The sequence below is a fragment of the Corvus moneduloides genome, chromosome 4, assembly GCF_009650955.1.
Source record: "Corvus moneduloides isolate bCorMon1 chromosome 4, bCorMon1.pri, whole genome shotgun sequence".
Classification (NCBI taxonomy): domain Eukaryota; kingdom Metazoa; phylum Chordata; class Aves; order Passeriformes; family Corvidae; genus Corvus; species Corvus moneduloides.
Window position 1 is genome coordinate 23619894 of NC_045479.1, and position 27793 is coordinate 23647686.

General features: G+C 51.0%; 1 protein-coding gene across 3 annotated transcripts; it reads right to left on the bottom strand.

Moving 5' to 3' along the window:
- Window positions 1–56: 56 nt before the first annotated feature.
- On the bottom strand, window positions 57–27405 carry SOX10 (SRY-box transcription factor 10). 3 transcript variants are annotated; one of them, XM_032107857.1, is made up of 4 exons: window positions 27189–27405; window positions 8723–9179; window positions 2926–3191; window positions 57–2528 (listed from the first exon to the last, which is right to left on the bottom strand). In XM_032107857.1, the coding sequence occupies exons 2-4, from the start codon at window positions 9130–9132 to the stop codon at window positions 1813–1815; spliced, it is 1392 nt and encodes a 463-aa protein (XP_031963748.1). In that variant the 5' UTR covers window positions 9133–9179; window positions 27189–27405; the 3' UTR covers window positions 57–1812. The 3 variants fall into 3 exon arrangements, with proteins under 3 accessions (XP_031963748.1, XP_031963746.1, XP_031963747.1); XM_032107855.1 differs by lacking the exon at window positions 27189–27405 and adding an exon at window positions 10399–12389; XM_032107856.1 differs by lacking the exon at window positions 27189–27405 and adding an exon at window positions 10399–12389 and having other exon boundaries at window positions 8723–10113.
- Window positions 27406–27793: the final 388 nt, after the last annotated feature.

Consider the following 27793-nt stretch of genomic DNA (forward strand, 5'->3'; position numbering starts at 1 on the left):
ACATACTGGGGGAAAAAACAGAGGCTTGCAGGGAAGAGGTTGAAAAAACCTGGACATGCGAAAATGAAACTTTTAAGTTTATTATTCCATATGTTTAATGCAGAGTTAATGGTGCTAGGATGGCACAGAGACTGAGGAAAGGGAGGTGGGGGAGGAAGGTGCTACTTGCATAAATAAGGGGACATGGCTGGAAGAGGTTACATGCGTACAGGGAGCAAACATTCTACATGATCTTTTCAGACACCACAAGAATAAGTCATCTGTAGCTAAGGGAGGCAGGAAGGCCATCTGACAGTCATATCAGCAGAGGGATACAGCAGCACCCATCACAGTCCACATTTGGTTAAAGTCTCTTTCTAGACTGGAATATGCATTGGAAAGTCCCACAGCATGTCTCTGCAATCAGTTGCCAGGAATCACCTTTTCCTGCGGCAATTTTTGTGCCAGTTCACTCTCTGGCATGACAAACTACCCCAGTCCTGGAGGTGACAAAGGAGAAGCAAGCAGACTGTCCTCAGATGTTGGTCTGAAAAAAGAGGTTGATGTCTAAGAGCTGGTTGCTTCCAGTTTGAAACCCAGAGGCAAAGAAGATTGCTTTGCGCCTAAGTAGGCTTCTTTTCTTTCATTATCCAAGATCAAGTCTGTATCTACCTTGCTTAAAGCCACAGGAGTATCTTTCCATTTTCAGCATAGATGGGAGGGAGGTGTTGGCTGGCTGGGAGACATGATGAATGAATGAGTTCAGCCTGGGTTTGGAGTGGGAGCTCAAAGAGTACTGGAACCAACTTGGGGTGTTGGCAAGTGTGTAGTAGCTTTCTTGGTGCCTCTTCATTTCATGCAGGCACTGTCAGACATGGAAGAGCAAGGACCAGGTTTGCTCAGAGGTTGGTTGAGGTTCTGAAGAGATTAGAAGAGACTGAGAGGCCAGCAATGCCAGACATAAATGAATGATACAGAGTAATTTTGAGACAGGAGGATTCAGCTGTAGCACCGTAATGATTCATTGGTCCTTCCCCACCTCTCCTCCACCTTCATACATGAATGTGCATGTGCACACAGGCTGTGATACGAGTCACGCTAAGACTGACAATGCTGTTCCCAAATCTCCTGTTACTGTTCAGGCAAGCCTTCAAATCTCCATGCTGGGAAGAGTGTGGGATTAAACAGAGACAGGATGGAGGGAGGAGGTGGGGAGAAAAGCTAGGGTGCAACTGTGGAAATCAGCAGGGAAGCAAGCGTAGGTTGGTCTTCCAAGGGGTTCAAGATTCATGCATGTGTGAATCTTAGGCAGGACTGCTGCACGACGCTGATTGCAAGGAAGCCGGCCATGCCATCCTCCCTACTGCTCCTCCCATGACACATCTGCCGCGGCTGAGCGGCCACCCTTCGCCTGCAGCAGGTGATGAAGTGTTGGCCATTGTGGCCTGTTGGAAACACTTGCAAACTCCCTGGAGCAGTGTGGGGAGGGGAAGGAAAGGACAGTCTCTCTCATCGTACAGTCCAGGGTGCACACAACGAAACCCACCACAGACCAGTCACTCCATGTCTAGAATCCTCCTCATCTAGAAGGCCAATAAGGCGTCGCAAGCCAGTCACGTGGCCTGTGTGAAATTGGTAAAGGGCGAAAGGATGATAAACCTTCCTCTAGGTGGGTGTGCCAGCAAGAGCTGGGATCAAGAAAGGCACTTCTGTATACTTGGTGGGTTCTGGTGGCTGGATGGCACTGAGTGACCTTGGAGTTCGGAGGCTCTTCTGCCTGTGCTGATTCTTCGGAGCCTTTCCGTCGCTGCTTCGGTCACTGTTCCCCATTCCCTACGGTCTGGAGAGAGTTGTGTACACGGGCTGTTCCCAATGTGTGGGGCTATGGGACTGTGGCACGGAGGGTGCAGGGTCAGAGATGGCAGTGTAAAGGGGACGTTGGGAAGGTCCCATATAGGAGAAGGCAGAGTAGAGGCCGGAGGCTTGGGTGGAATGGCTGTAGTAGGGTCCCGAGGGCTGGTGGTCTGGGTAGTCAAACTGTGGCCTGGAGATGGAGGGGAAGGCCGAGCCGTAGTGGGGCAGACTCAGGGATGTGTAAGCTATCTGGGAGGTGGAGGGCTGGTCAGTGTAGTGGCCTCCAGAGGCGGACCCCTCCGTTTTCACCTGGGCCTTTGAGTCCACCACCGATGAGGTGGCAGTGGACAAGGAGACTCCATGCTGCTTGGAGATCCAGGCAGAGTGTCCGCTGGCTGCAGCCAGGGCGCTCCCGAGGCCATAGCCAGCAGCGGCCGCTGCCGCATAGCCCCCAACGTGGCCTGGGTGGCCGGCGTGTCCGTTGGGCGGCAAGTACTGGTCGAATTCATTGACATCGAAGGTCTCCATGTTGGACATCACCTCATGGCTGATCTCCCCAATGTCCACATTGCCAAAGTCAATGTGTGGCTTTCCCCCTTCCCCCAGGGAACGCCCTTCTCGTTTGGAATCTGCTTTGCCTGCCTGCAGCTCGGTCTTGGGGGTGGTAGGAGGTGTGGGGGGCCCATGGCTCTGACCTGCAAAGTGAAGAATATTTTGAGGAGGAAAAAGAGAGAAGAGGTGAGTTCCAGCTTTATGACTGGCTCTATACACAACCCAGCTCTGTTCTTCCCAGTATGCCAGAAGCTGTCTAGCTGGAGGCTTTAGTGGAGGGTGAAAGAATTAGCCAAAACCAAATCTCTTTTAATTGTCTTGTGGAAAAAAGGGAGGATGCAACGATACCTTGCCTGACTAGAGGAATGCAAGTACCTCTGAAACTCGGGCACGTCCCTGTACTGCTGACACTAGCAGTTTGCTGGGTCATGAGCCAGGTGTGAGCCCCACCACTAAGGCTTTCACCATGATGACTTGCCTTTTTTGAGCCTCTGACTTGGCTATAGCCTGTCAGGAGATTCACTGAGACCCAGGACTCACCTGAGGAGTGTTCTGGATGGCCGTCGGACATGGGCGATCCTTCGCCGGGATGCCTGTGATCCAGGTGGGCATTCTTGTAGTGGGCCTGGATGGCAGCAGCCCCACCAGCCTCCCCCTCTACCTGGCCTTCACCCTCGCCCTGTGTGGCCTTGCCATTTTTCCGGCGGCGGGGCTGGTACTTGTAATCGGGATGGTCCTTCTTGTGCTGCATCCTCAGCCGCTCCGCCTCTTCAATAAAGGGCCGCTTGTCGCTTTCGTTCAATAACCTGCAGAGACCAAGGTGAGAAAGAAGTGGGGCAGGTCCGTCAGAAAAAAACACCTTTGCTCAGTATTGTGGGACACGGTGCGTAAATCCAAATGCCAGGGTGTTGCCCCGTGGAGGGTACTTCCCAGAACAACAGGAAGAACTTGGAGTGTTTCCATGGAGACAGCAATGCTTTCCTTCTTCTTGTTAGTCATTAAGCCTTGACACTGGTTGGTGCCGGAGCTGGGTCCCCCTTCCCCACCTGTGTGATGCTTCTCACCTCAGAAAGTCCAACTTACCCTCTCTTCCATTGCCAAAGGGCAATGTGCAGCCTTTTGTAGCTGTGTTCAATAAGGTTGAACGAGCTGCTTTTAAAAACTTTGGGCAAATTAAGGCCAGTTGGAATTGTCCTTTGGACAAAGGTAGGGTGGCACACCCTTACCACCTGTAGCGCTGCCTGCCCCATGTCTCTTGCTCTTCCCCAGACTGGATTTGTTCCAGATTAACCTCCCTCCTTCTATAGGCTCTACTCCTAGTTTGAGGCTCTATGGAGCACCTATAGCAGCAATTGATATTGGCTCCACAGTAACCATGTAAAGGAACCTTTAATCATCTTGCAATATCCTAAAAAGGAATTAAAGAAAATTCAGAAGGGGCAGAAACAGCGTATTCTACTATTCCTGGAGGTCCTGCTCACCTCAGACATGGATAATGGAAAAGGCTGAAGCACAAAGGACCAGCCTTTCTTGAACTTGGCCAAGCAGTTGTAAAAAATTTAGCTACTACTTTGCTAGTTCTGTAGAAGTAGATGAGTCCTGATCTCTGGATGAAAGGCACTGCAGAAATGTAAGCTCCTTCTCTATATTCCTGCCAGATCATAGGCTGCTCTAGTTAAGGCTCTCTGAGGAAATGGTGAAATGCACAGGCAAGATGCCTCAGAGCACTTGAAGATAAAATCAAACTCATTGCTCAAGCCTTTTGCAGCATTTTAGCTGGAAGCACTTCAATTTCATTTTATGATTTTCCTCCTCATATTCTTGTGACTCAAGGTCATCCTGCCTCCAACCAAAAACCAGTGCTCTCAGAACGGACCAGTCTTCTCGTGACTGGGAACTCTAAACAGCCATTAGGAATGGCAGGGCTCACAAACAGCAAAAAAAACAATTCCATTTATGTTATGTCCACACCTTTTTCTCCTCAACAAAAAAACTACATGGGGTTTTTTCAGCACCTTCAGCACCTTGGCACCCCTGAAGCCTTTAGCACTAAAATGTGACCAATCCTGTTAAGCTGTAGGCTCTGGGGAAAATACAAAAGGCCTGAACTGACCTGAAAAACTGAAGATGAAGAGGAGGCATGGCTCAAGGAATATCCAGGTAAATCTGGTGGGTGATCAAAGGGGTCACCAGCAAGTAATGGGTTGGTCCCTAAACACCCCCTTCCCCCCTACTCCTTGTGCATCCCCTCGGCTGGCAGACAGAAGGTGTGTGGCATGGGCTGGAGCCCTTCATGGTGCTGACCTAGGTTCACTCCAGTCAGCCTGAGCAAGTCGTGGCCACACACCACATTCCTCCACTGCCTTAATCCTGGAGATTAAAGCAACTGAGCCACCATGAATCCAACACCAGCTTTCCTGTCTCCCCCCCACCACTGTATACCACTCTCACGCGTCCCAGAGGGCTCTAATCCCTCAGCCTGTGCTACTCCAGATGGCCCTCCAAGGGCCAACCCTCGTAGGCCTTGTGGACTGGGAGCAACCTTGCCTTGGCAAAACCTTCATTCTTGCAGAATGTGGGATTTGGAGAATAGAGGCAAAATCTGCAAAGCTCAGCCTCCAAGATCCATCTTGTGGATGGTGTGAAACAGAGCCATTGGAGGCTACACAGGTGTCAGATCTCTGCCCTCTGAGCTATGCTCAAGTGCCTCACCTCCTCTCCCCTTGACAGCAGCCCATGGGCAGTGGCACCAGCAGGACAGAGGCAAGTCCACTCCCCACATCTTTGCCTTCTCTCCAAGGCTGCCTGCTCCCTCCTCCCTCCCACTGGGATCAGAATTCAAATCGGCTTTAGCAAAGTGAAACTGGTGGGAGCAGGCAAAGGCCAGGAGATTTGGGGGGATTTGGATTTCACTTGCTTCCTGCCCTCCCCCTCCTGCCCCCCACGCTCCCCAGGCCATAATGCAAAGGAATCTCGCACGGGCAGAGAAGTTACGGATCACAGAGCAAAGCCCTTCATGGGGCTTATCCAAGCCCGACACCAAATGCTCACCCCCGAGCCGAAGGGAGAGGGGCAAGCATCCAGCGCCACACTCTGGGAGGAGAAAGAAACCTTCTTGCTCGCCTCTCACAGCCTCCCCTTGTGCCGCCTGGCATTGCACCGCTCCGCGTGCCAGGCGCCTGGCTCGGCAGCCAGAGGCCTGACCCTGGCTGGGACTCAGCTGCCAATGAGTCAGTGCGGTGGTGGGCTTGGGCACTGGGGCTGCTGCAAGGCAAGGGCCGGCTAGGAGCAGAAAGCAGCCCTCCTACGCGTCCATGGCCCTAGATTTTGTGGGCATGAACCAATTCCCTGGGTGTTGCCACCCTCATGCAAAGATCCCTCCATCGGGGCCCCTTGCTCCTCCCTACCAAGCCTTCTTCCCCTTCTTCCCGTGCCTCCCTTGTTTTCAGCCCCGGAGGTGGTGCTGGCTGGCATTTTGGCTGGGAGTCATGCCGACATTTCCAGCAGCCAGCCTCCATTTGGGAGCTGCTCCCTGTCCCATCCTGGGGAAGGAAAGCATTCAAGGACAGATTTCATGACCGTCAAGCTCTCCTTTCTTTTTTAGTATGTCCTCTTTGCCTGCACCCTTCACACACCCTAAGTGGGTACAGGGTGGGAAGGTGGATGGGGCCGTAAGTCCCTTGGCACCATGTTTGGGGTCAGATGCGTAACACGGCCATAGGGCATATCCTGCAGCCCCTTCCAATGAGGGCTGGTGCCTGTGAAGGACATGGCAGTGCAAATTTTGGGCTTAAAAAAACCCCAAACCTGAGCCACTGCATCCCATTTTGCAGATGCCTCTCAAGGTTTCCCAGCTTCTGCTGTCCCCACCCAGTGCCGATTGCTGGGGACGTGCTTGGTTTAATGGTGGTCTGCAGGGAGTCCCTGTGCTCACCAGCCTTTACCTGTGTCTAACACACCCTTTATCCGTAAAAGCTCAGAACAGCCAACATTTTCCAAAGTGACAAACCATGGCAGTAGGGTTTGGGTGGCCACCTTGTGAGGGTAGGGCCAGGGCCCTTTGCAGGGACCCTCATCAAAAGTTTGAGGTTAAGCCATCCAGAAAAAATCCCGTCTGCTTGCAGCTGTTCCCATGTGTAGGAGCTTTACCTGGAGGACAGTGTAGATAAGGCAGTGGGAACCTCAGTGGAAGAAGCCCAGCCATACCATGGGTGGGGGGCGAGGCTTTGGACTACTGTCCTGGTAACCTTGGGGCCACCTCCCCTGGAGTTTTGTAGCTGGTATTTCCCCCCAGCCTCACAGAAAGACACATGCATGTGGCCAGACACTGCCTGTACCCACAACCCAGCTTGTTGTGTTGTATGGTCTCCATAGGGGTTGGCACGGCTCGGAGAGCCTCAGCCTGCACTAGGAGAGGAGACATTCAAGAGAAGCACCCAGGTGGCAAACTCAGCAGCTTCAACAACCCCAGGCCTGACCCCACAAGCTTCTCATCTGAGCCAGGCTTCCTGGCTCATTGTGCCCTAAGAAACACACCGGGGCACCTTGACCATTGTCTGGTGGCAGTGTCCCGCTGCTCCGAGTCCCGTGCGGCCAGCAGCGGGAGCCATGTCCTGGGAGCGGGGAGGCAGCTGGGTGCATGACTGTGGCCACAGGCTGGGGGCTATGTCTCCCTGTACTCCGAGTGCAATACCTATGGAGGTTTCACTGCTCTGCTATATTTTCAAAGAAAATGCGGTGCCTGGAGGGAGAGGCCATTGCTCTAAAATCTAGCAATATTTTGCAGTAAAGGAGTGATATCTTGAAATCAACATTTTGGGAACAAAAAGGGTGGGTCCCCCCAACACATCCCTTCTTTCCAGCACAGCTTCACAGTCCAGAGGCTGGCAGCAGAGTCCCAGGTGAAAGCAAGTGCTGTGGTAAAGGAAAGGCAAAGGGGATCCAAGCAGGAAAGAGGCATCAGATGAGACGTTCACAATCAACACCCTGCCTTTGACTTCCCAAAGAGATCCCTTTGCTGGGGTTACACTAGACACTCACGAGTCATGGCAAACAGGCTGACATAGCAGAGGGAGAATCTAACGCCCAGAGGGTTGGTTCCTTGCAAGCTAGTAGGTTTGAAGGCAGGAATGAATAGACCTTGCCATCAGCTGCTATAGTGTGTTTTAGAAGTGAAGCGTCTGCTTCAAAAAATGTCTCTTGGCTCACCCAAAACATAGAGGCCATCCTCTATGAAATGCTGTTAGGGTGTGAGAGAATGAGAGGGCTATTTGCATGAGCCTTGGTTTGCGTTGGTTGGCGTGAGGCAGGGCACTGTGCTGGGGACTTGTGGCAGAAAGTAACAGGTCGATGGGGTTATTGGCAGAGATCATCCGATGGGATAGAAGCGGCACAGCCAGCCCGACACGTTTGGCTTGGGCACGACGGCTCTCTGCACGCTCATGGGCTGGCTGCACTCGATGAGGGCAGCCTATGGATCTGCTGGAGGAAGGAGGGGAGGGTGTGCAAAGGACCTGGGATCTGCACAAAGTGAAAATAGGTGCGCAAACTGGTGGTGCCAAAGGAGAAGTGTACGTGAGAAGGGAGGGCATCTCTCAGGGTGCAAAGGAAGATGGGGCTCATTTGAGCCAGCATATTCCAAGAGAGCCTGCTAAGGCTGGGACTGTTGCAGGTCTCTTCCTTTCTGCTAAGCCTCAGCCCCCATTTCTACCTGTGTCTCTCCTCATCTGTTTCACTGCACCTGCGTGGCCTGCCAAAACTGGGACCATCCTGGGAAGAACGGGTGTGGGGCTCTGACTGCCTGTCTCCTTTCCCCTGACCTTCCTCCTCAGCTGTAACTTGGTTTCTCTCTTGCTTTGTGGCACTGCCCAGAAAAAAAACCCTGTTAGTGCTGGGATCTGAGTTCAGACAGGCTTGAGGCAGCCACCTGTAACTTAGCTCTTAAGTCTTGAGCTCAGCCAGTTTACTGGTAGTGCACAACGTAGCCCAGCAGGGAGGGTGAGCCAAGAAAACAAGATCTCCCCAGGCAGTCAGGCAGGGAGGACCAGAATGAGAGTGTCCTCACCAGGAACAACAGGGAAACTTAGTGGGAAACATGGTCCATGCTGCCCAGGACGGAGGTGAGCTCTGCTGAGGAAGCCTTCACTACATCCAACCACCACTCTTGCTCCAGTCAACAACCGCACCTCCTAGGAAGGGGCTCACTGTACAGAAGTCCCCTCGAGAGACACCCCTTCCATCCCGCTAAGTCTCCATCCTTCCACATGACCACATGGTCCTCTAGAGGACACCTCCAGACCTCAGCCCTCACACCCCACGCTCCACTACTCGCTCTTACCTCCAGAGCTTCCCCAAGGTCTTACTGAGCTCGGCGTTGTGCAGGTGTGGGTACTGGTCAGCCAATTTCCTCCGGGCAGCCTGTGCCCAGACCATGAAGGCATTCATGGGCCGCTTGACGTGGGGTTTGCTCTTGTTACTTCCATTGACCCGCACGGGCATGGGAACCAGGGTCCAGTCATAGCCACTCAGCACCTGGCTGACTGCCTCACGGATGCACACCGGGAACTTGTCATCATCCGCCTCTGAGTCTTGCTGTTCCTTCTTCACCTTCCCCATCTCCCCATTCCCAGAGCCAGTGAGGTGCGGGGAGTTGTCTGACGCCATGGAGGGTCCTGGGGAGAGGCAATGGTGGTCTTCAGAGCCCACTGGGCTCATCTCCACCTCCGAAAGGTCTTGGTCGTCAGCCATCGTTGCTCTCGAGCCTTCCCTTTTCCTTCTCGCTGTCCTTCTTCTCACTGGGGAGGGAAGGGAGGAAGACAAAAACAAAGGAAAGAAAAGAAAAAGGGGGGAAAGAGAGAAAAGGAGAAGGAACCACCAAATCTGAAAGGGACTCCAAGGTCTCTGAAGAGCCAACCACGAGACAGGGGCTGCTCAATTAAAGCACAAGCAAAGCAACTGCCATACACACCACAGAACCCGTGATCGATGGGGGTGGGGATGGGTTGGGGCCCCTGTTTAATTGGAATATTGCTCCCTATCTCTGCAATTGTGTGGAGCTGACATGTGCTGAAGGGCCTACAGCAAGAGGGATAAGGAGGGTTGGGGACCTGAAAGGAGAGAGACGTGGATCAGTCTGCCTGGGCACAGCACCCCACAGAGGAGTGGAATGTGGAGGAGAGCCACCAAACTTGTGTGGGGAAGTGCCCCTTTATTTCAAAGACATGCAGTGAAATGTCTGGAGGGAGGCATGGGAGGGGAAGCACCAGCACTGTATCTATAAGCCAGAACAGACTGATATACCAGGTGCCAGGGAATCTGAGAGGGTGGCACCACCATGCAGGGGACCAGCCCAGGCCCAGGATCCACACCCAGAAACCCTGATCCCAACTGTGAGAAAGTACCTCTGCGGGAACATCTCATCCCTCACTCTCCTCTCACAGCTGATAAACCGAAAGCTTAAAATACATCTACACTTCATCCACACACACACTCCAATCTATGTGTGTGTATGCATATGAATACTGACATTCATATATCCATATCTGTATCTATATATCTATGCAGACAAAAACACAACCAAGTTTAACTTTGAGACAAGCCATAGCTTTGGGTTGCCTGTCCCACACACTCCGCCTTTCTCCTTCTGTCTGCAGTCACCTCTAAAAGTCCCTGCTGCTTTGCAGCAGTTCCCCCCTCAGAGAAAGAAACACTCTAAAAATAAAGGCCTCTCTATCCTCCCCATCCAGAAATTAAAAAAAAAAAAAAAAAAAAAAGAAAAAAGTAGAAGAAGAAAGAAGTAAATAAAAAAAAGAAAAAAAGAGAAGTGATGGAAAAGCATGCTTCTGGCTTAACTGGAAAAAAAAGCCAGTGCATAGCAAGAGCTGCTATCCCTCTAGTTTCAGAAGGCAACACAGGCTCTTGTTGGGGAAAATGAAAAAAGTAAGGGAAAGTAGAGGGAAAAAGCGCGAACGAAAGTGTGCGCGTGTGTGAGTGAGCTCAGGTAGGAAAACTTACATTGCTGGCCGGTGTGCCGGGCAAATCCTGCGAGGGCTGTGATTTGTATCCCAATAGCCCCCCTGTTCTGTCTCCCAGCCCCAGCGGCGTCGGGGCACGCAGCACAGGGAGGCTCTCAAGCGAGTGCCATTCCTGGAGGGAGGCTTGGTTTTTACTAATACCCCGGCTGGATGTCTCTAGCTGGCTTTGCTGCTTAGCACCGGGGGAGGGAAGGGCGGAAGGTGGAGCCAAGCACTCCTCAGAGCCAGAATACGGTCGGCCAGGGACGGCGGGGAGGGGACACAGGCAGCCCCCCACCCCACCTCAGCCACCAGCACGTTCCTTGTTTTCCATGGTGCCAGCTTCTTCATGAGAACTGCTGGCATTGGGCTGCTCTCTGTGCCATGGCCACCCCAGAGGCGGTGCTGGAGGATTCAGCCCTGCCAGGTTGGGGTGGTGGGATGCTGGAAGGGGTCTGGGTGGTTTGGGGAGAAGGGTGTGCATCCCCAGGATGGGGGTCCCCCTCCTTCCCCCTGATGGCACGGTTACTCCTGAAGGGTCTAGTGCTCCTCGTGTGCTAAATGAGTCCTTGGTCCTTGTCACAGAGTTGCACGAGGATTCCTCTGTGCTGAAACAAGTTGATCCGGGACCCTGGGGTCAAAGCACTGTGGAAAGGACATCATTCAGACCTGCATCTGCAGGGTGGGGAAGGGGATGCAGGGGATCTGAGGTGTTCTGAGGGTGGAGGACGTCAGGTCCAAGGAAAATGCCATGCTGCTAGACAGTGGATACCAGTTTGAACCTTCTTAGGATTTTTGCACTCTAGGGATGGGCTCTGTGGGGTCTTGCCAAGACAAGCAGGCTCTGCTTCCTCCAGCATGCTGAGCTGCTCCTGAAGGCAAATGTGTGGTCTTTCACAAGGAAAGTGGGGTTTCCTGATGAGAAGGACTCTCACCCTCATTCTTGCTGCTCGTGCACTGGATCTCAGTTTTCAATGGTTTAGAACATTTTCCCTCACATTTCTGTTTTCCAGCTCACTTTCCTTCCCACGTCCCTCTGGTAGTTGGTTTCTTCAATTTCCTTTGCTACCAGGGCCAGTGTAGACCAACACCAACTCTGTAACCATGAGAAGTCACCCACAAAAATTTTGATGATCTCCTAAGGTAGCAATGAGATAAACCGGGCTCCTGCCCCAGCTCCTTGCTGGAGACCCAACCTGAAGGCACTTCAGTGCTAAGCCAGAAAATACAAAGAAGTTAATGCATATGACCCTGGCAAACAGCTTGGAGGGATTTCAAGAACACTTTCAACTCCTATAGCAGATATTGACTCTTCAGAGACTTTGTGTCAGAAAGTCCAGTAAAATCACTGGCTGGCACCACATGGACCATGAGGGAACCAGTCCCAAGGATGGTGCTGAGCACCCTAGCTAAACCCTTAGAGCAAACCTGTGGTGCTGGTTGCTGCCCCTGCAAACCTGGCTGACAGCTTAGGGCCATTTCCCTGCACTCCTGGTGTTGTCTGGAGTAAATAAAGCTCTGAAACCATAGGATGGCTGCAGGGAAAGCCTCACTAAAGCCCAGTGAGAAGCCTTTACTGAACAGAGCTGGGAGGGGGAATGGCTACATGCCATTGGGATCAAGCAGGCAGCTTAAACAAGCTTCTTGCATGCCACAGAAAAAAATAACTGTCATGGGATCATCCCCTACCTTTCTTCTCTTCAGCATTACCTACTCCAGAAAAAAAGATAGGTTCCAATACTTTTCTTCACATGATGCCTTTTTTCCTTTGGAAGAGAGGAATGTGTCTTTTTGATGACAAGAAGACCCAGTGGAGGGCCTCACAAAGAGCATCGAGGCCCTGCTTCCGTGGCCAAAGCAGCAGCTGATCAACCTCAAGTCTTGCCATTTGGGATGAGTTCTCTCACCAACAGACACCCCAGTTGTAGTTGGCACAAGAAGAGGACTCACAGCACAGACAGGGGCAATTTGGCAGCTCACCCTCTGTCTGGCATGCAGATGACCAGCAAAAACAAGTGAAGCAAGGTCAGTTCACACAGAGTTGTCTGTGGCCCACTGGATGCAGAGTCAGTGATACTGCAGAGCTCGTGGCACCTTCCCCAGCCAGTAAGGGTCATCCTCAACCTCCAGGGGCCCTGCATAGGAGGTGTGGGAGAACTGGAACTGGAAGATTGGTCCCCTGCCCCTCAAGAAGGCAGCTACTGCTGAGAAATACCACCCTGCTTGTTCCCCTGGCTGCAGTCAACCTCCAACCTGGGGCAAGGAGAGTGACACAGAAAATGGCCAGAAAATGGTGTTTATTTGCCGTCCCTTCAGGTGGCTAGTTCCTATGGATTCCATGGGAAAGAGGGAGCATGGCAGAGCTTTCTTGTTTTCCTCTGGAGTGGGGATACATGGTACAAGGCTTCAAGTGATAGGGAATGAGAGGCCAGGGGTCCTCTAGTGCTTTGCTGGAGAAGATTCCCAGTCAAGAGACAGAAGAGCCCCACAAGGCACTGAGCAAAGTTTACAGCCTGCTCAGCTCACACCCCAAGTGCAACAGGTGAACTCTGCAGGGGGAACAAGATGGTGCTGACCCACCACTCTCAACTGGGCAAGAAAGGAATCAGACCCAGAAGGGATTTCAGTAACCTCCAGGGCACTGGACCAGTGTTTTTCCCACTGCTCACCATCCCCGTCAGAGCCTCCTACCACCAGCCAGCCAGGAGCCAAGTCCAATTTGTGCCTTGTTGGTAGAGCCGTGGGTGGCTCAGCTGCAGAGAGGGATGTCCTCAAAGGAGCATGTACCAGCCATACAATCTCTGCAATCTGAGTGTCTCCTCGTATTTAAATGTTGAGGAAGGGCCTTTTTCCCTCCATTCTGCCTTTCTCCAGTTCTTGTATTTTGTCTCTTTTGGTCCTGCCTCTACTTTTTGAACTCTCTTTTATTTTGCAGTCCATTTCCCCCTTTTTTCAGCCCCCTCTCAGAGCACTGAGTCTTTGTATATCCTTTTTCAAGTCTCTTCTGTCCATCTATCCTGTGTCCATACCACTCTCAAAGATGATAGGAAAGAGACCCCACTCCAGGCTGGCTGCTCAGTGAACAAGGAGCATCATCGCGGTAGCACCTGCTTGGTAGGGTTTCAGCGAGGGGACCACATTGGTGGCACACATCCACCACCAAGGTGAGACCACAGAGGTTTCGGGGGAGGGATTTTGCTAGATGACACCTCTCCCCTGCACCTGTGGCAAGGGAGGAGTCAGAGGGGAGAGCCTGTCCACAGCACAGGAGCAGCGGGATCCCCAGCACGAGAGCCAGCTTTTGTCCCCTGCCCAACTCCGGGGCACAGCATTGGTATTGTCCCAGGACTGCCTGGGAAAATGGGAGGGGTTCCCTGTGAAATCTTTCCATACAGTAAAACAGCGTCAGAGCTGGGGAGCAAGGAGGGGATGATACAGACATTCGAAAAAATACACATACACACCCCCAGCCAAACAATACCCACAGTGTGCTGAGGGAAAGGGAGACCCATGAATTGGGAGTTTGATAAGGATTTTCTCCCGCGCGCGCCTGCTCTCTCAACGGCCCCTTCAGTTTTCACAACAAGCCCCCCTCCTTCCCTTTCTGGCTTTCTTGTTTGGGCCTTAAACAGTGCACGGTCTTTGTTCAGGATACAGGTGAATGACAATCATGTGATTAACACACACTCGCACACACACACACGCTCGCACATAAAAAGCTTTTTAAGAGCGTCCAGCTTGCTCCAGACCCAAAGACCGGAGAGGAAGCCCGGGCTAGGAGGAGCTGAGGCAGCGGCAGTGGCCAGGATGGGGACAGCCACTGGAATGGATGAGCAGGCACCACCTCCTCTTTGCAAAATCCCCTTCATGTGGAGGTGGGCACGTGAGACAATGAGGGGCAGGTGGTGGTGGGGGGCAAGGTTTGGGATTTGGGGGTGGGAGGGGGTCTTGCCCCTGCTGCCTTCTTGTCCGTGCCAGGCAGGTTGGTGTGGATTTGCACTGGCTGTACCCCCCTGTGATGCTGTGTGAAGGACAGGGAATGGCCATACCAACATCACGTTAGGGAGGGAAACTAGGTTTCTCACACCAAAGCCAAACCCTTGATCTGCCCTATCTCCAAAGTGGGGTTTGCATCTTTGCCGGTATGAAGCTTGCTGCTGCTTCCTGACATGGCTGGCAGGCATGGCTTGGTGAGGAAGAGGGGGGGGACAGCTGAAAAGGGGGGCTGTCTCCCTGCCCATGAGGGAGAAAGAGGGAGGCAGAGGAGCAGGCAACCCAGATGGTCGTGGGAGGGTTGCAGATGTCAGGGACAGCTGACCCACATTGGAAGTCCTGCTGTCCCAGTCAGAAATAGTATACCCAACACCTTCAGTGAGGACTGCATGTTGCCTTTGGTGTGCTGATGCCACTGGGCCTTATCACACCTCATCATCACGGCCATAGGGTAGCTGGGAAGATGGTTACTCAGTCCCGGGGGCAAGTGGAAGCTAGTGGCCAGGTGACCATTTGAACCTCCACAGAGGAAGTCATGAGAAAATTGTAAAAACTAGAAAAAAAAGTTTTTACCCTTTTTATTTGATGATTGTGTAAGTGTGATGCTCTGAGAAAAAGCAGGGAGGAGCAAAGGGAAAGACCACTATAATGTCTAGCAAACCTATGAATCTGCAGATGGTCTGACTCGTGAAACATCACGGGACATGACTGACGTCAGCCTGAGAAAGATCAGGACTAAGCCTGGCCCCGTCTCCACCACTTCCTCATGCCCTTCTCTCCAAATTCCTCTCCCATACGATGTCATGACTGCCCTCCAGGCTCCCAGAGTGCAGGTCATTTTCAAGGCTTGTCCGTGAACAAGACAAGCAGAGGGTCCCTGAAGGCCATGTTTGTGTCACCCTCCTCAGTTCTGTGTCAGCCACAATCTCCAAAGAGCTCTTCGATTTGCCTTGTGCCATAGGCAGCCTCCCAACTGAGAGCTGGGCACAGAAACCACTGCTGGGCTCTGGTCTTCATCACCCCTCGCCTTTCTTGGCTGAAGCTTCCACTGTTGGTCCTAGACCCTTCCAGGTGCCTCTGAGCTTCCACTCATGGGCATTGATGAACTGGTTGTTCGTGAGGCAGCCTTAGGAGAAAGGAAGGGTTGTGGGTCAGTCAGGAAATGCAAAGAGCTGCCTGCAGCCCTGCCTGGGTTTTGGCAGCATCATACGGCATCCGTATGCTGCAGGGAGTTTTGCCATGGGATGTCAGGGGAAACACAAGGCAGGCAGTGCCTGGAGTTGTTTACTGGTGGACTGGGCTGTTTAACAACCCAGTGTCCTCTGCAGGCAGCAAAAGAAATGTCACAGTGACTGCCCTCCTCCAGGATTATCATTCCCCATGGGCAACAAAGCCTGGATGGTGCTGGTTGGTGCATAGCCCTGCACTCCCATCACCTCAGGAGGGGTGGGAGTCCTCAGGAAGTTCTCTGGGGACTGGGTCTGGGATGTGGTTGCAGAGTCCTGCCTGGCTCCAGAGCAGGAGTAAAACCTGTTCTCTCCAAGGGATGGTGAGGGCTGCCACAGATGCAGGATACCACAATGCTGCTGCCACTGGTGTATGGCCTTGATGTAGCCAAGCAGACTTTGCTCAGCTGCATTTTTTGTTCTAAAGCAGTGGATTACAGTGCCAGCTGCTCCAGAGAGGAGGTGTAGGGAAAACCTTGTGGAAAGTAGGGAGGAGAATAATCTCTGAACATTGCAAAGACTTCAGGCACCTCCTGGCCTGTCGTCTTGGCCAGTCTAAGGTTTCATGGGCATGGCAAGGACCTGTGATGGCTAAATGGACAATTTTCCTGCATTACTCAGGTCTGGGAAGATCAAAGAGGAATGGGCAAGCACGTCTGTCTGCTACCTGCTTTGATAGATGGCACAGAGCCTGCCTGGCTGTTAACCCCTGCATCTCCTGCTGGAGAGAACAGGTGTCCTTCCAAAAGGCTAACCCCAAAAAGCATGCACTGAAGGGGTAGAGCTGGGGGAGAAAGACCGGGTTGCCTGTTCTGGGATGGAGTCTGGCATATCCAGTGTTATGTAATGGAGGAAGCTGGATGCTCTTGGTCTGCACAGCAGATGAGAGATGCCTAGAGGGGAAAAGAAGGGAATTGTACAAGATTGGGCAGAACAACCAGAAAAGGGGATCCTCCCAACAGGACCCGTGCCTGTAGCAGTGTTTAGTGACCCCAGTGGGCTCATTCAGTGGTGGTCAAGGTGGCTCCAGAGTGATCTTCACCTCTGCTAGTCCCCTAGATGCAGGGAGGCTCCTGGGGAGCCGGGGGAAGGGTTAAGTCGGGAAGGCTTCAGCCTGCTGCCTTGGCCCCTGTAATTCCTCCAGAGAGTAGGACTGGGAGAACAAGGAGCCCTTTCTGTTCACAGGAATTAATAGCAAAGAGTCATCTGGGGTGTCATTCAAGCCCTGATCAGCTCCCAGAGGAATGTGAGGGAGAATGAGTGAGGGAGCACGGCCTCAAGGCACCAGCACTAGGGCAGGAGCAGTTTGGCTGGTAACCAGAGTTACCAGCCAGCATTTGGGCAGTGGGACTGTCTTCCTCTTCACCCCAGCCTCCATGCCCCTCTGTCCTGTGCAGGGGCTCACCCTGACACCCCCAAGGGCTCCCAAGCTTGTCCCTTGTTACCCATCCCTTCATCCCGGGGAGGGGTGAGATATCCCAGCCTGCCAACACAGCCTCCCCTCTGCTGAGCCTGGAGGGATGGGCCAGGCAACCAGGTGCCAGCACAGCCCCACTGCTCTCACAGTGGACATGAACTCTAGCAGGCATCTCCTTTCCAGGGCTCTCTCACTACCCCTAGCCTGTGATGGCCATGTTGTTGTCCTCCCAAGCAAGTTTGCCCATGGACAGGGTCTCCAGGGAACCCTCAAGCACAGCCAGGGATATGGGGCTGTACTTCAGGGTTCAAAGTTCAGTGCTGAAGCCTTTGCTGCTGCAGTGGCTCACCCAAACTGACTTGGTCACTGCAATTTCAGGAGAAAGAGAACAGTCCAAGGATTTGTTACGCTGCTGTTTCACAGTGTTGTTTTATGGCTACACAGGAAGGCTTGAAAATGTTTTACGGTGACACTGCAGCTTTGCCTATAATGGAAACCAGCTCTGGTGAGCCAAGGAGAGATTTTGGGCACACTTCTACTTTCCCAAGAAGGAGACCTTGGAGTGATCCATCCTCTTCCACTGCCTCCTCTCTGCCCAGCTGCATCTTGGGCAGCCCCTGTGACAACACCTGGTAGCACGGGATGACTTAAGGCTCTGGTGATGCAACGTGGTCAACTCTACCTTGTGAACTACAGAACCTTCAGGGCAGCCCTTCAGGCCAGCTCTCGGTGTGTGCATGGCCACAGCATACACAGCGATCTGCGCTCACCGCCTGGCAGCAAGTGTAGGTTGGGCGGACGGTGACCTGCGTGAAATGCAAACAGCTGTGCTGAAGTGCATGAGTTGCTTTTGCTGGCCAAAACATATCTCACCAAAGCCTCCCCTCCTCCCCCCCCACCAGGTCAGTGTAAAACCAGGCTTAAGCACTAGCCTGCATCTCAGCATCCTCTGCAAGATGCATGGTGGCACTGGGATGGACTCCTCTGCCCATGCCCCGCTCCCTGTGCCACCACCACTGCCACAATGAGTGCGCCTTGTCATAGAGGGGTTAATAAATGATGCAAGAAAGAAGCCCTTTAATGCATGGTGACCTTTGGCCTTTCATAAATCACAGTGTTGGGCTGCAAGTACGCAGGGGGCACGAGGCGTTGGGGGGAGAGGATGGGAGGGGGTCCATGCAGCTGCGCCACGGAGTTGACATTGTTCCCACCATCACTAAAGTGCAACAAATCCCTCTATTGTGTTCCTGGTTTATCTGGTTCCTCTTGTTTATTAGCAGAGGTTGTTTGGCGCTGGCTCCAGCCCTGGGCGGGTGGAAAGAGTGTTGGCACGCACCAGAGAAGGGGAGGGAGGGAGTGGGGGGGATCGGGACTGGAGGACGAGAGCAGTTCATCAATGGCTGTATTGTCCCATCTTTTTTGTTGCTCCTGTAATGATATGTTCGAAAAAAGGGGATTAAAAAAAAAAAAAAAAAAAGGCGGGGGTGGGGGGGAGAGGAGAGGAGAGAGGCAGAGAAAGACAAACTGCACAGAAGGACTCCATAAGAATGGCAGGTCTGGGCCCACAGCGGATGCTGTTGCAGCTGGGGAGGATGGGTCGGGACAGAGCCGCGACGGGGCTGCTCTGTGCCTTTATGCTGCTTATTCAGGTCGGGAGCCGTGAGGCCCAGCGGCTCAGGCTGGACCCACCCGTGCCAACTCTATTCATGGCCAGCCGGGACCACGTGCGCACGGCAGGGAGGACGGGGCAGCGGGAGTGAGGAGTTGGGGCTGGCGGGGAAGGGGGAGGAAGGCTAATCCTCACGTCCCTCGAGACGGAGCCTGCCTTTGTACAGAAGAGGCAGTTGCGGGGCACAGCATCTTCTCAAAGCGCTGTCAGTGTCCTTCAACCTGCTTGGTTGCTGTCCCCCAATGTACCCACCCATTATAAGAAGTAGTAGGGCCACTTCCCAAATTAGCAGAGATTTTCTTGCACGTAGACTTTGCTTATGCTTGCATTTTTTTCCCTGGAGCTGCCTATGGACATATGTCTATGAAGAGCTCTGCTGGTTTGCATGGAGATCAGTGGGACAGTGCTCCCAGGGATGGATGGAAAATGATAACAGTTTGGTTGCCACTTTGCCTAAAGCTAATTGCCAGCAGAGTAAAACTGCCATAGGCACAGGCTCGTCATTGCTGTGAAGGGATGCAAACATCCCTAAGAGGAGCACATCCCACCATAAAAAGCCCCATTGAGATCAAAGTGAAATTTATCGATAGAAGAGTGAAATTCTGTCTGGGATGCATAAGGGCATTTTTTAGTTAATTTCAGGCCACTACTGGCTGGTTTTATCCCAACCACACTGTCTGCTTCTGCTCCAATGACTGCACCACTTCAGAGGTGTCAGGTAGGGGCATGTTGATCTGAACATGCATAGGAGCTCCATGGCGATTTAAAACTTTTATTTCAAGTGGCATAACTCAGAGATTGAAACATTATTCTGAGCTTTAAATAGCAAGTTTTATTTCATTGTTTTAGGGTCTTGTGACTGACCTCTCATCTTTCAACCTGGGTCAAGTTTTAAATGCAAAATGTTGGCTTGAAACAAAATGTCAGAAATTCACTTTGAAAATGTCCATTCACAGCATTTTGGCATTTAGAAAAGAATAATTCAGGAAGATTGCCTTGAAATGAAATGTTTTGATATTTTAAAAATCCGTCTCCCACACTCACTTTCCAGTCAAAAGTGCTTGTTGAATTATGTCTGAATTTGCAACTGGTTTCATTCCCTTGAAGTCCCATTTCTTAGCAAATTATTTGCCAATAAATTCTTGCCTGGTACCAGTCATTCCCACCTGATGATGCCACATCCTTGCCATGGTTGGGAGGTCTCAGGGTTTCCACAAAGTGCGGGAACATGCTTGGATTCTTGGTTTCCCTGAGTCCCACCTTGGCACAAATGCTCTCAGAACTCACGGCAGGCCTGCCATCCATCTGTGTCACCCACTCCCTGAAGGTCAGGCATGAAGCCCAGCGCTGGCACCGCTGTAGCTTTGTGGCCTTAACAATTAAGGTTCAGATCATGGAATGTGGTCACAGATGTTTGTGTGGTGGCAGCTCAGGGTGTTTCTAGAGGGACACATGAGGAGTGGCAGGGATGTGAAGGTCTGAGAGGAGGGACCAGGACAGAATCCCCCTCATCACAGGGATATGTGTCAGTGCACGCAGAAGAACCTCTTTCACCTGAGTGGAAAATGAAGTGTGTCGAAGCCAAGAAGGATTGCTGACTTGATTAAAGTTAACATTTTTCATCCTCTCTTCTCCCATGTAGACATAAAATAAGAGAGTGAATTGGCCATAAAGAAATGTGTAATGTAGTGATGACAGGATTATACAGCTGCCAGCAGTTTCCCAATCCCTCATTTAAAGAGTGGTTCAGCTCCCCACCTCCTTCTTTGCTCATCACACCTGTTCAAGAAAAGTCTGATGAGCTTCTCCACTATAGGAAATTTTCAAACTGGATTCTGGCTTCCCTCCGTCAGATCCTGCTCTGTATCCAGCAGTTACTTCCATACCCAATGCTAACTAAAGCATCTTCATGAAACCTCTGAAAAGAAAGAATGTATGGGCAAGATTCAAAGCATGAATAGGCAATTGTCCAAGCAATTGGACCAGAGGCAATGGGCAGAAACTGATGCACAGGAAGTTCCACCTGAATATGAGGAAGAATTTCTTTACTGTGCAGGTGACTGTGCACTGGAACTGACTGCCAAGGGAGGTTGTGGAGTTTCCCTCACATTCCAGAACTGTCTGGACACAATCCTGTGCCATGTGCTCTGGGATGACCCTGCTTGAGCAGGGAGGTTGGTCCAGATGACCCACTGTGTTCCCTTCCAACCTGACCCATTCTATGATTCTGTGAATAATTCTCAGCAGCCATCGGTATCGCTACTTGTGCAGATAAATCATCCAGGTCCACTTGTCCTTCCCTTTCTCCGGTCCAGTGAAAGGGGACTTTATAGAACTTCTGGATTACAAACCCAAAGAGTGACAGGGTTTTCCTCAAAAACTTTTGGTCACATGATGAGTATAACAGCAACCTGGAAACAGAGTATGTTTTGCCTGTGCCAACTTGAACTGGTGGCAATGTCAATCCTACACCTGAGCTGGACAGTTGCGGGAATGTATTGAAACCAAATCCCATCTGAGATTCTCACGTCTCTCTTTTTTCTCGTGGGCAATCTAAGCTTGGCTTAACCTAAGGCTACCTCCCAGTCTCACCAGTCCTCGCAGCAGGTGGCACCGGTGACTTTGAAGGAGAAGTTAGTGTCTGCCCAAAATAGGCCATGACATATGGCAGAAAGGACAGAGTACTGGGACCTGGATTTATTGCGGGCAAGTGCACCCCTGAGTGTCCTCAAAGGCAAAGCCTAGCCTGAGCTGCTTCCCTTCAGGTGGCATCTTGATCACGCTGCAGATGTCCCCAGGAGCATTCAGTCAGCAGCAGCAAGGACCAATCTGGTTACCCCAAGGCTGTGCCTGCAAAGTGCTGTAGTTTGCAGCAGGGGCCACCTCTCTTTCCACAGCAGCAGGTAACAGAAAATAAAATAAGTACATGCACATGAATAGGATGTCTCATCCCAGACCGTGTGGGAAACACTCCCTGGACTCCGAGGTCTCAGCTGTGCTCAGGGTGGGCCTAACTACTTTCAGTGGCATCCCTTGGGGCAGGGACAAGACCGTGGCACTCACCATGAACTTCACAGTCCAAGCCATTGTCAAGAATCTTATCACTAGGTTTTGCTTCCCAAACTCCAGGGAAGTTCAAGGAATCACTTTTCTGCCAGCAATGGTCTGGGAGTTTTAAAATGGGTATCAGAATTAAGCTGGAAATTCTTAACAAGCTCAGATCAATTTCCTAACCAAGAGGTACATTTGGGATGTCTTAAACCTAAGTGCCACCTCTTGGGAAGAGCACAGGTCCTGCTCCTCGAAGACAGTCAAACCCTGTGCACTTTTCTCAGGAGCAGGAGAGGAGTCACAGCCCCCTGGCACGCGCGACACGGTGACTAGAGGAGCATGGCACTGCTCGCGGAGCATCCCGGCCCAGATGGCACAGCTGAACCTGCCGGGTGGCAGGACTCCCCGGCACTGCCGGCTGCACCGGTGCCTGCTCCCACGCTGCCCACAGCACAGCTGTCTGTGTCCCCTCTTCTCCCTGCCCCCCAGGAGACCAGGAGACAGCGTGGTTCCCTGACCACCAACGTGGCCCCTCTGTCAGGGGTCCCCTGGCTCACTGGTCAGCTCTGTTTGAATGGAGGCATGAGAATTTCTCCCTCACTCCCACAATCATCTTGCCTTCCCCCCCCCCCCCCCCCCCCCGCCATCAATATCCTCCTTCCCTGCCTCCCTCCTCCTTCCCCGCCGCCTCCCCCTTCTCTCCCTGGAACTTCCCTGCAGCTGCAGAGCTGGCCAGACAATCGGGTGTTTTAGAGAAATACATTTTTGGGCTAATTTGCCATGCATAAGTGTTTCTCTTACCCTTTAAAGGCAGTGAACAAAGAGCACATTCTCTGGGAGCTCTGCCCTGTTGTGAGCAGCCCTGCAGCTGTACAGCACTGTGCTACCCTCCGCTCTCCTGCTCCACTCCCTGCTAGCTGTGTAAGGAGATGGGGCTCTGCTTCTCCAGGACCACAACATCTCCTACCTGTCACCACACATTTCTTTCTGCTTTGTTTTTGTTTTTTTTTTTTTTTTTTTTAAAGGAGAGAACAAGTGCAGAGGGAAAGGATTTGGCAGCACTGTGACCTAGACTGACTTGCCAGATCCTCCAGATAGAATCTTTTATGTTGCGACATCATTTATTTGGAAACAGTCTTAATTTTCCTTTATTTAGGGCTTAATCCTGTGTCTAAGTATTTTATTGCCTTGATAAGTAACAGTGGCAATGTGTTACACACACCATATTAGACTGGATGAAATTTTGTTCTATCAAGGAAACCTAGTCAAAATATAAGTCCTGTGAGAGGTTTTCAGGTCTTGTTTTCTCACTTCAAACACTGGTTGCCCTCCCTGCCCACCCTGGTACTGTTTATGGTCAGGCTAAGTGGACTTTGAGCAATGTGGTCTAGTGGGTGGCATCCCTGCCCAAGGCAGTGGGGTTGGAACTAGATGATCTTTAAGGTCTCTTCCAGACCACACCGTTCTATGATTCCATGATTCTATGATTCCTGGCTGGGGAATTTCTCAGACAGGATGATTTTACTTTTTAGGGGTAGGATGCTGAGTGATGAACAGATTTGGCCTGGTGGATCAAATTGGAAAGAAGATGCAGATGTTCTGCTATGAATCAGTCACAGGTTGTGGAGAAGGAGATAGCCTGGAGCAACTGGACACTGAGGAACTAAAGATTTTTGTTAGCTTTTTGGGAATCCCATTTCAGCACTTGCTGAATAATCTTCTTCCTATCCATGGAAAGCTGGTCCAGCAAACAGCTTGCCAAGTGGGGTGACAGGTTCTGGTACAAGAGAAACAGGGCTTTTAAACCAGCCATAGTGAAGTTACTCACACCGGTTCAGCAGCACTGTATTGAGGCAAACTCTTTCCATCAAGCCCACTCCCATCTGCTGTAAATATTAACTCAGGCCAAACCCGTCCCATTTTCAGATGAGGAGAGGAGAGGAGAGGAGAGGAGAGGAGAGGAGAGAGGAGAGGAGAGGAGAGGAGAGGAGAGGAGAGGAGAGGAGAGGAGAGGAGAGGAGAGGAGAGGAGAGGAGAGGAGAGGAGAGGAGAGGAGAGGAGAGGAGAGGAGAGGAGAGGAGAGGAGAGGAGAGGAGAGGAGAGGAGAGGAGAGGAGAGGAGAGGAGAGGAGAGGAGAGGAGAGGAGAGGAGAGGAGAGGAGAGGAGAGGAGAGGAGAGGAGAGGAGAGGAGAGGAGAGGAGAGGAGAGGAGAGGAGAGGAGAGGAGAGGAGAGGAGAGGAGAGGAGAGGAGAGGAGAGGAGAGGAGAGGAGAGGAGAGGAGAGGAGAGGAGAGGAGAGGAGAGGAGAGGAGAGGAGAGGAGAGGAGAGGAGAGGAGAGGAGAGGAGAGGAGAGGAGAGGAGAGGAGAGGAGCATTGGGAGGAACGCATAATGCAAGAAAAGGTAGAGATCTTACTAACTGCAGACTCAGATCCTGAGCTTCTAAGCTAGGAAAAGCCAGCTTAGAGGAAACGATAGCTAGAGGAATGTATGGTAGAAGAAGGTGTAATCAACAACACCACCCAAGTGCTAGGAGAGTGGGACAGGTTGAGCCTCACCTGGAACAGCCCAATAAATCCCTCAGTCCCCTCCTGGCTCTGAGCTCTTTGCACTCAGCAAGGTTGGTCGGCATATGCCAGTTAAAATAGGAGACCATGAGTGGAGCCAAGGCTCAAAGATATGCATTAATTGACAGTGTAGTAGCACTTTTTCTTCACAGAACACTACCTGCTCTTAGCTCAGCTGAGGTCTCAATGTTCCAAGACTCCTGCTTTGCTGTGCTACTGTGAATGAGTTGTATGAGGCAGCAGTGGAGAACTTCCAAGTTTTTTTAATTTTCAAACTCCAGAACTCTCTTTTCTGACCTTACAAGTAACTCCAGTAAGTGCCCATCAGGTCTTAAAACTGTACTGCCAAGAAAAAGACAATTTCTGCCAGACTCACCTGCAATAGAGAAAATCCCATTGAGCAATGGGTTTAATCATATTTAAAATCCCTTCTGGGTAAATGTCCTTCAATCCCTTTAGGAGACTGAATTTGCAAATTCGCCTGGCAGGATTGCAGGGGGCATCACACAGCACAGGTGGTCTGAGTAGCACAGGTAGGTTGAATGCCAACACCAAGTGCCAACACAAATACCCCAAAGCCCTGGATGAGGTTAGTGGGAGCAAAATCCAACTCCAGCTTTTGTTGACAACTCCATCTCAGTAAGAGAGAGAGAGAGAGAGATAGAAAGGAAAGGGAGAGAGAAGGTTAGGGAGTGGGGGAGGGCTGGGAGCCTGCAGACTTCTGTTGCCACATGATTTTCCTGGTTGTTTTCAAACTGCTGCTCTAAGAGACATGCACAAGTGCCATGTGATGACTTATTTACAAAAGCACGATTTTAAGGCTGTTTGCATCCCACATCAGCCTGGCAGCCCACCTGACCATGGGCTCCAGGGGCACCCACTGCATCCTCCCCATCTGCGCCATCAGGCCAGGGGGATGGGTGACCCATGATGAATGGACATTGCTCTTGACCTGGTGAGATGGTGAAGCAGAGAGGAGAAACATCTTTCCATTTCCAGACTGCTCTTTGCACCCCTTTGCCTGGCCCTGTTAGGAGGCTCCAGAGGGTGCTGTCCCTTCTGCACTTTTATGAGGAGAAGAAGCTTTCTTTGAGATCTGTCTGTCTCGCTCCTTTAGAACGCCCGGAAGCAAACTCGCAGTCAAACTGACACAGCATATGCCAATATGCCACATTAACTTCAAATAGGTGCAGATTCTCTTTCCTTGAGTAGAGCTTTTTCTGGTACCATCATCCCAGAAGTCTCCTTTCACCCAAAGATCCACTCAATTAAAGAGGAAAATTCCTTATAAATAACATCAAGGAGGCTGAGAGAGTTCACAATGAATTAAAGATGGTTGTTTCTTCGGAAATGTAAGATTTGGCATACTTTCAATTCGTTTGTACAAAGAACCCCTAACACCAGTAAAATTGGTCTTCTCAGTCAAAGAGAGGACTAAGACACGAACAAGAGAGATGCAATGTGCAAGGAGAGAGTTTTTGAAGGCCAGCAATAAAAACTGAATTCACAGAGGTCGTGATGGGACAAGATTATGCTGCAGTAAGCCATAAGTTTTAGGGGTGCTGTTTTCCTCACTCCATAGCATCTCTAGGAAAAACATCAACAGGAAAGTCATCACCTCATATGCTGCAAAAACCCCTCTGGTGATCTTTTCCAAAACCAAAGCTCCTATGAAGAAAGGATATCTGACATTTTAAAACTTTGGTATGGCCAAACCACCCAACATCATCCCGAGCTCCTCTTCCCAGACAACAAATCGTTGTTTTAAATTGCCCAAGAGCCAAGACTGCTACCTCGCCACGCAGATTGCGTCCGCCGTGGCCATGCCTCTTTCCTTCATGCTCAGTGAATTGCCTCCATGAAGGGTTAATTCAACCAGGCCTTTTTACTCCAAGTTGTTTTCCAAGTAGCTGAGAGAATAGGTCTCTTGTTACAAACATGGCTTCTGGGCATTTGGTGATGCTTTCCCTTTTCTCTCTCTCTGTACCACAAAAGAATCTTTTGTTCTCGTCTCTCTGTCTCATTTACTCTCCCCCACCCTGCTCTCGATTCGTCCCTCCATTGGCTGCCAAGTGACTAAGGAATGGCAAAAAATGACCATAGCTTGGTCATGGCAAATATTTCTTCACCTATTATCTGATAGAGACCTTGAGCATCTATGTGAAGGGCCCTCTGCCTTCCGCTGGACTTCTCTTAGAGATGGAGATGGGAAAGAATGAGTCAGACACAGCAGGGCAGGATATAAGTTGAATCAGCCCAACTTGCTATTGGAAATAGCTTGTGAATTGAGTCATGGTGCCTGTTTCAGGAAAATCAACTGATAGGGACCCGGAACTGGCAGGAATCGAGTGGCAGCTACAAGGGGTCTAGATTTTTATGGGAACTCGGCATTTATTAAGAAACACATGGGACGCACAAAAAAAGTCTCTTTCTTGCCTCCACATTTACTGATTCAGTTGGTTGCAAGCTGGAGCTGACACTCTCTATTGGATGGGTTGGAGCATCGCACAGTTTCTCTGCACTGTTGCTATAAATCTTCTTGTGCATGATCTCCTACCACAGAAAAGTTGTGGCAAATCCCCATGAACATCACGTTTTCCCACACCCCATCGAAATTATACCTCAGACATTCCAACAGCCATCCTTCCAGCTATAGTCTCCTTGCACATACTGCTTCACTGAGTCAACTTACACGTACATGGATATGTAAAAGATCACATGATGCCAAAGTCACTGCAACTTCTACAATGGCCTTTATGTAACACAAACAATTCCTTAGCCAAATTCCCACCTCCCTTCCTTTCACAGCATTTGGGTATATACTTCACTGATACTGCATTCTGCAACAAAATAAAATTCTTCAGTCTCACCTGATGCAAATCCTTCTGCCTTTCTGCTCACCTTCTTCTCTACTGACCCTCTTCACTCCTCTGATCACCCTTTGTCCTGAGTCCATCTCAGTCCATGTCATGCTTTAGATGAACAGGGCATATGCTGCCTGTGTCTATCTGCCAAGTTTTCTGCACTCTTCTCCCATTCAGTGCCTTAACTATTTTGGAAGGTCCTTGAAACAATCATTAAATTTCAGCCTTAGCCACATCCCGCACACACACATACAAAGCTGTGGATGTAAGGCGTTATGCAGAGAATTTTTACTCCTGTAGAGAAGGGGAATGGACTATAGATAAAAGGGCCATTATATTCCCACATTAGAAGGACTTCTTGTCTGGTGGATTTTAACCAAGCTGGTTAAAACATCATGAAAACGATGCATTGACCAACTCTTTATATTCGTATGGCTCTGCCCACAATGAGGATTTTTGCTTAGTCAACCATACTGTTTCAAAGCAGCGTGTGCAGGGCAGCTTTCACTGGAAAGCCTCAAACTCATCCAATATGTAACAACAAAGGAATATATAATAACCCTTTTTCCTGCCTCCTGGCTTGATAGCATCTAAATGAATCCCAACATGGA

Coding starts and splice junctions, on each gene's coding strand:
- SOX10 (XM_032107857.1), bottom strand. CDS start 9,132: ATGGCTGACGACCAAGACCTTTCGGAGGTGGAGATGAGCCCAGTGGGC. Junction 3,192..8,722: donor ACCTTGGGGAAGCTCTGGAG/GTAAGAGCGAGT, acceptor TGGTCTCTGCAG/GTTATTGAACGAAAGCGACA. Junction 2,529..2,925: donor CCATCCAGAACACTCCTCAG/GTGAGTCCTGGG, acceptor TTCACTTTGCAG/GTCAGAGCCATGGGCCCCCC.